The sequence below is a fragment of the Teleopsis dalmanni genome, chromosome 2 (assembly GCF_002237135.1).
Source record: "Teleopsis dalmanni isolate 2A chromosome 2, ASM223713v2, whole genome shotgun sequence".
Lineage (NCBI taxonomy): Eukaryota > Metazoa > Arthropoda > Insecta > Diptera > Diopsidae > Teleopsis > Teleopsis dalmanni.
Genome location: NC_051847.1, coordinates 72585477 through 72593793, shown reverse-complemented (window position 1 = coordinate 72593793; position 8317 = coordinate 72585477). Strand labels below are relative to the sequence as shown.

The window sequence follows — 8317 nt, the reverse complement described above, 5'->3', positions numbered from 1 at the left end:
TTTTCAGAATTTTTGTACCTTTATATAGATTTTTTATGCATTAAGTTGCTCTCTCAGTATAATAGTGCTATTAAGGTTAACTTACATGATTACTATAATTAAAATATTAAACAAAAAAAAACATTTTTTCCAACTTTATTAATTGTAATTTATAACTTTTAACTGAAATATGTTATAATATTTTTCTAATTTACATGAAAATCACCAAAACGCAACGATTTGCTTTTAGATAACAATCATTTAAATTGTATTTGGTTTACATTAATTACTATTCAATCTAATGATGACAGCAAACAATGAATATGCACCTTTGCAAGTTGAGAAGAATGTGTCCAAATGTATGCGCAACATACCGCCAGCAACTGCAGTAGTGGGTTTCATTGAACGTTCAGTGAATAGAATCATATGCTTTTTGTACATTTGACTCTGATCCATCCAATTACTGCGAAACACCGCATAATGTAGTTGACCGAAGAGGTATTGGAAATCGCTGCCATAGTAACAGGTAGGAAATATTTGCATTGGCACAGCTAAAAGGTAGACCACATAGTACGGACGATCAATTGGGTCATCTACATAAAATATGAGTGCAGCCATAGCAACGCAAAGACACAATGCACTAACCGTAAATTGTATAAACATAGGTAGTGAAGTGATATCCTGAATTAAATCAAAAAGTCTAGAAGAAAATGTATAAAAAAGTTTTGTAAATTTTATAAGAAGTAAGTAGTTACTTAACTAACTTGTATAGATTATTTTGATCTTTTATACACTTGTCTAATTCTAGCTCATTATCGGCGATTTTTGTCACACTGTAACCAATCTTTGACACTCTCATGCCCAAAATTTTAATATGTCCAGATAATAAACAAAGTGCCATCGATGGAAAACAATCATCGACATAATTCTGTAGTAGCTGGAAACTTATACCCACCATTTGATACAAACTGGCCAATAAATATTTTAATATGGATTCACGCCAATTAAATGGAAACCAAGCAGGATATAATAGATTACGTTCCTCTTTTAAAATCACTGACAAGCTACCAGTCACAATGACTGGAAAATAAATTATAACAAAACTGTAAGCAATATTTCTCATATCTGTACGCAATTTTCCAAACTCCTGCTTTTCATCTGCACTTTGAACTCTGGCATCCAACTTCTCTAGTAGCATTTCCATTTCACGTACCTTATCCAATTTGATGGCGTAGATGAGAAACTTTAAGGTACATGCGGTACACGTAACGCTAATTGCAAAATTTTTTAAATTATCCGTTGCCGTTTGATTTTGAAATAATGACATTAACAAATGTATAGGATAATAAAGAGTAACCACAATATTCAGTATGATGCCGTAAAGTAAATAAGCTGATTTATTTTTGACCTTTTGTCGTGCTATACCCAAAATTTTCCAGCACAGCCAATGTGGCTTGAAAAAATCTGTACTTGCTACTGCGTCCATATTCGCTTAAGTGAAAATAAATTTTGGTATTTTTTTTCTTTACCTTTTATAAGGTTTTGATGATGGAAATTTAAGAAATTAATTGTGTAATTAACCATAATTACTCAATTAGGCACGCATGCAATGTGTTTACTTAATTATTGATGCGTTAATGTATAATGGCGTAGGTTAATTGATTCAAACATGGAGCTTTTAATGAGAAACAGATTAACAATAATTATTCTTTTTTCACATTTTATAAATACATTTACAGTGTAGTTATTTGTGTGTTGTAATTATACAAATGTTGTAATATTAATTCTAGTGTTAAATCTAGAACATAAAGGTATTGACCAATGGTGAAAAAAATATTTTCTAGTTTACTATTAAAACACTGACGGAATTATACTCATCTAAAGAATTTGCTTCGTCAAGATGCTTAAAGTAGTGCGGAAGACTTGAAATCGAATTATTTGTGAAGCAATAAATTAAATCTCATCTATCCGCTAAACATTCACAGCAAATTAACAAAACTCCAAGTTCGAACATATAAATCAAATACGGCTTTGAGTCAGCTAACACTGACTCTGAGCAACAAATTTGACAGGGCACGAATACAACTCTTGATACTTGCAGAGTCAAAAAATTATTCAAAAAAATTATTTTCAAAACCACTGATGATGAGTATTTGGCAATACTTGAGAACAGCTGTATGGTCAGTCAAAAATTAATTAAAAATGAATTAAAATTTTTGTTGTTGCAATTCAGTACTGTTCGAAACCTCTCTTTTTAAATTTTCTTCATTTTCTAATCACTGAACATATTTATTACATATGGTATTATTTATTTATTATTTACTCAACTTGTATTACGTGAAAAGTTTATCATAATACAATCGCGGCAAACATTTTTTCTAATTACGTGTCAAGTTTTAATATTTTCAGTTCTCAGACATCTGGCGTATCTAGATCAATTAATATGAATCAATATGAATTGTTGCAACAGAAAAAAAATTCTTACATTTTCGAATAGATACACGTCTGCATGTGTATTATCTATGAAGATAGTGTGTACTGGAGATTTCCTTACTAAAAGTCATAAATACATGATATAATAAATTGGTTCAAAATAAAAGAAATTAGTTGTGGAAGGAACATGGATGGCTTTATATTAACATATGCATAAGATATCAAAGGAGACTACCCGAAAAACTTCCTGAAACCACCATATATTAGGACTAAGTTGAAAAAATCTCATAATAAATAATAAATTCGTTCACAAATTAAAAGAAATCAGTTGTGGAAAGAACGTGGATGGCTTTATATTAACATATGCATAAGATATCAAAAGAAACTACCCGAAAAACTCTCTGAAACCATATCTTAGGATTAAGTTGAAAAAATCTCAGCCATTCGACTCAGAAAGACTTCCAGCTGGATTCGTATTCCAGTAATCAGGAGTGAAACATAAAAAACTTAAAATTTAAATATCTTAATTTTTCAAAGCTTAAATTATTGTTTAAATAGATTCAGTTATCTATCAATTTTTAAAATCATAAATCTAATTGGATACCTTAAATATATAACTGTATTCAACATTTATTATTTTGAAAGATTCCACATCACTTTTGTAGAATATCTTGTAGTTAGCGTAAGCGTATTAAGCTACCGACTTCTCTTACGACAGATTTTAATAATACATCTAAACAAGATTTTACAGATTTGGCAATTAAATATCTTATCTTAACTTGTAACAAAGTTATTTTCAAATTTTTCGTATATCAAAACGTTATAACATACCAACATTCCTTGACAAAAATTTTTCATCTACCACAGAGCTTTTACCTGCCACCGACTTATAAATTGTGCCCCCTACTGGTATTTTTGTTGACACATAACTAATACCAGTTTTGGTGTAGTTAGGACTCTATTTACATTAAAACACGAAGAAGGTTGAATCTATAATTAATACTTATTTGGTGTAGTTAGGACTCTATTTACATTAAAACACTAAGGAAGTTCAATCTGGTTCCCTAACTTAAATTATCATTTTTTTTTTTTGCAAACTGAGACAACAAATAGCAGTTTGAACTACTACCAAAAACAACAAATATTTTTGAACACTTTCTTCCTTGCAATAATCACGAATATTTTTTTTTCCATATCCGTAAACATTTAGTTTGTCAAGGCACATCCTGCAGATACACTTTACATATGGCTAAAATGCAAATTTATGTACTCATCCACAAAAACGCTGGCTTCGTTCAATATGTGCGCATAATTTCCAACTGTGCCAGATACTAGTTCATCTGCATACAATCGATTTATTGCGATTTGCACATACGAGTAGAAACCGTAAATGAAACTTTATATCAGTTAAGGAAAATTGATTTAACTAAATTAAATCTCTCTGCCAATTCAATTGACACTTTGAATCCTTTTATGCTTTTTAAACAAAGATTCACAATGAATATAATAAAGCTTCATATAATTTTATCAATATCCTTTAAAATGTATCTATCATTAACATTAAATTTCATTTACGTTTGTTTTTCGCCTTTGCTTTACTTTAAATTTAGTATTTTAGCTTTATTTTTATTTGGGTTTACAACCACTTAAACGCATAGTGAGCTTTCGGTGCAAGTATATGCCATTAGCGCTATACGTGAGGAGCCTTCCTAACTACGCTGTTTATTCCTTGCCTCGCAAAAACACCGCATAGATGCAACACATGATAAGTCACGAACCGAGTAACATGCACATTTGTTTTCTTCGTAACACTTTTAGAGCCACGTGGTACATTTTTATAACCTCTTATGGAACAAAGAGACTGTGTCCTATTATGTGGCAATGCTGCATAATATATACCCGTATTGCACACACTCAAAGTTAAAATTAAGATACTTTTAACTAGATAAAGTATTATGGAACATTAAGTACGACTACAAAAGTGTAAATGGCTCAATGTTTTCATCCTCAAAATTTTTATAGTTTCAAATTTTTATTTCATCTTATTAAACTTAATACATACAGTGGCTCACAGACAGGGTTGCGACTAGAGGGAATATAATATATTTTTTGCCGAAATTCTTTGCAGTTCACAAAATTAATAAAAATTAGAGGATTATTAGACGGAAGAATAGAGGTGAACTTTTTTATAAAATAAAATAGGAATTTAATCATACACATAGCACAAAAACTGCAGACCTATTTTTCAGAATCCTGCGCCACGCCCTACTCAAATTAGATTAACATATTTCTATTTTTAAATTTATTTTTAAATTCCTTCCGTATTATCAATTAAATAAAAAAAATATTTTGTTTTGTAAAATTTTTTGAAAAAAATTCCAAAATAAATGAAAAATATTTATTACTATCAACTTATAACTCTGAAACCCTACAAAATAGCTTAAAATGATTAAGAGACTTAAGTTTATCGTTCCAAAATTGTATTTGGTCGATATAAATTCTAATATTGAAAAATATTTAAACAGTTAGTACAGTCAACTCGACAAAATCCGAATTAAGATCTACGAGTTTTAACTAATATAGAACGCATCTCTAACGCAGAATTGTGGAGAAAAGCACAAATACAAAGCGTCGAGAGCGAAATCAAAACACAAGAATGGCAATAAATCGGACATACGCTACGCAAGTCGAATTCCTATATCGCTAAGTAAGCCCTAAAATGGAACCCGTAAGGCAGTTGCCGGCCTGGCGCTGCTTCAAGAACATGGCGAAGGACAATTGATGCCGAAATAACATCAGCGCGCTACTCATGGAACGACATCTGCACGGCAGCTCCAAATAGAATACGGTTCAGAGAAATTGTTGAGGCCCTATGCTCCACTGAGAGTTAACGGAACAAAGAAGAAGAAAAAGAACTAATATAGATAAAATTTGCTACAAGAAAACTATGGAGCCGTTGTCACCATCTACCATCTACCTACCTACCTAAGAGGTGGTTTAGTGGGTTGAAGTCTCACACGGTGGCTTTCGATGCTTTAGTTGACTTTAATTCCTAAAAGAATGTTGCCAAATAATTTATTTATTTATAAACGTTTATAATATTATAATTTAATATTTAAGTATTTTAATTAGTATTAGTAATTAGTATTTTAAGTATCTAAACTGTTATTACATTTATTTATATCTTCAAATACCATACATATTCTATTCTTAGTCCAAAGCATTAGAAATATTTTGAAAATTGATTTTTATTATAAAAAAAATTTTTTTAGCTTTAATAAAACAACTGTAAAATGTAGTGTACTTGTTAAGCAAAGGAAAACACTTTTTAGTGCACAAATCCACAAATCCACAAATCTTGGAAATTTAATATTAAATCCGCCAGCATAACTTAACGCAATTCTGCTATCAGTTATGCAGTTTGTTGGCTCTTAACCCGTATACTCTACATGCAAACGTGATGAAATATTGTAGAATAAGTCTTTTGGGAAAAATTTGCACTGTATTCGCGTAACGAGATAAAATTGAACAAATGAAATTGCAGAAAAACTATTTCTGCTTTTCTGAACTAGTAAAGATGAAGTCACATACTATACTCTATACTCGATGACATTCACATAATGTTCTGTAATTGCTTTATCTTTCTATAAGTGCATTAATACGCTTTCAATTTTAAACTTGCATATACATTTGACCGCTGCAGATATCAGATGAATAAGTATCCATTAAATTCATTGAATTAAAATGTACACAAAAGCTTCACAAAGAAAAAAAATATTCTTATTCTAGTTTCTTTTGATGAATAGAAAAAGGGTTCACTCAATATTAATATGTTGAGGTCTTAATCGATTATAATTTTTTATGTATTCTTGTTTAAAATGCGGACCTTTATGCCAAAAAAGAGACAGAAGAATCATTCATTGGTCCAACTTCCTTGTTTGGCTTCTATAAAGCAAACATAAAACAGAAGACCAAAAAATGGATCCAACAAAGTATCAGTGAATACTGGAATGGAATAGACGGCCTATATCATTTCAAAAATTTCTTAAATTTTGATGCCAAAAGAGCAAACACCGCTCTCAACCTAAACAATAAGAGTCTAAAGACACTCTCTGGTGCAACAACAGACCACGCCGCATGTAACAAACACCTACACAAAATAGGTATACCCGATACTAATATTTGCAGATCCTGCTGTTATGAGGAATAGTCTATGGAACATCTGATCACCAACTGTGATGCACTAAGCCACAGAAGAAACAAAATTTTAGGTGCATACCGACTAGAGGATAAAGACCTTCGAAAACTCCCTCCGAAGGAGCTGGTTCGATTCCTCTAGATACTAAATATCTTAATACAATGCGATGCACGATAGATCAAACTGGTCGCAGTGCATGGGGGCCTTAGCCTAACCCGAAACCCCTAAATACCATTACCATTACCACAGAGAGAGTGCCGCTTGCTACGGATGCAACCTTATTCCAGTAATGAAAGGAGAGAAATTAAAGCGAGAAGCTTAATATTAAGGCGAAACTAAATTCGTCTAAGGGGTTATAGCGGAAATGCGGGGGAACTAACGGTAGACTTTGTGACTAGGGTCACGACAGACACTATTATAGAAAGGGATGATGGAGGGATCGGAGTCCTACTCATCGAAATAAAAAGAGATGTAATGAGGAGTTTATGGCGCAAGGCCTGAACCAAGTCCACAGTGAGAGTGCTGAAGGCTAAGATGTCGGGGGGAGGTTGTGGTACCTGGTGAGGTGCCTTCGGGCGAGTGAAATTAGGTACTCGTTCTTTATCCAAGTAAAAAATATTTTAGTATTTGGCTGTTATTGGTATTAAAGTTTCATTATTTTTATTGACTATTCACTTTTTCCCAGAATTTTGTATCTAAATTTTTAAATATTTTTTATTAAATGATACTACATGACATGTAACAAGGGATGTAATAAGTTACATGTTATAATATTTACTAACATGCTACTAAAGTTTTTCAAGGGATGTGCTACTATTCTTAAGCAATTAGTTGTGACGTCATAGTCATTAGTACTTTATAGTCTTATATAGCAAATCATTATAAATCATTATATATAAAAATAAAATAATTTTTTATTCTTATTACTATTAAGTTTTCTTTAGCAATTATCTATATTGTCCATATGCATAAATTTTTGAATTTTAATATTTCCATGCTTGGACTTCTCATGACCGTGGTTAGCAAGCATTCATTGAAACGATTCATTGGTTCCTCCACTTAAATTTGAATGGAACTTTTAATGTTATTCAAAATATTCAAAATATTTGCGTGGGAACTAGACCGCATTTAAGTATTAGACTTTTCATTTAACATACATGGTTGGCAAATATTCATTGGTTTTGGATATATTTGCCGAAAAACCATTTATGTTGGTTTTTTTAATTTTTGTAAATAAAAGGATGCCTCGAAAGTTTCAGTGAAAAGTATACGGAATATTTTACCATATATTTTCTATATCAAAATTTATAGAGAAGTTTTAGTAGAGTGCCAGTTTATTTGACAGTTAATCAGGTTTTTTTTAATTATTGTATTGATTATTATTACTTATACACTTTTAAATCAAAAAAAATTAATTATTACTATTAAAGTTAGACGGAGCGTTTAATAAAAATAGGGAAAGTCGCAACCTATAGGTGCTGCTGATTTATGAAATCTTAAACGTAAGATGCAAAAGTTGTCTCAGTATGCTATGGATTGATACCAACAATGCTGGTTTGCAAAAGACGAGAATCGAAACGTGGCATGCAGCACAAAGCTCCAAGGGAGGTGAAAAAACTATTAATAAAGTGCAAGATCACCCATATCTGGATGAAGCGTGGGTGCCATGAGATGGTAATAAGTTGATTCTTTTTTTATTGTGTACAA

At 31.3% G+C, this 8317-nt stretch overlaps 1 protein-coding gene across 1 annotated transcript in view; it reads right to left on the bottom strand.

Annotated features, from left to right (window-relative positions):
* Nucleotides 1-261: 261 nt before the first annotated feature.
* The window catches only part of LOC119674831 (odorant receptor 59a-like), a 9991-nt gene continuing 1935 nt past the window's right edge, over nt 262-8317 (bottom strand). The window contains exons 2-5 of the mRNA XM_038085988.1: nt 3031-3068; nt 2041-2073; nt 744-1470; nt 262-679 (exon numbers count right to left, since the gene is read on the bottom strand). Coding sequence (XP_037941916.1) covers nt 262-679; nt 744-1470; nt 2041-2073; nt 3031-3068 — 1216 coding nt within the window. The remainder of the gene's footprint in view (nt 680-743; nt 1471-2040; nt 2074-3030; nt 3069-8317) is intronic.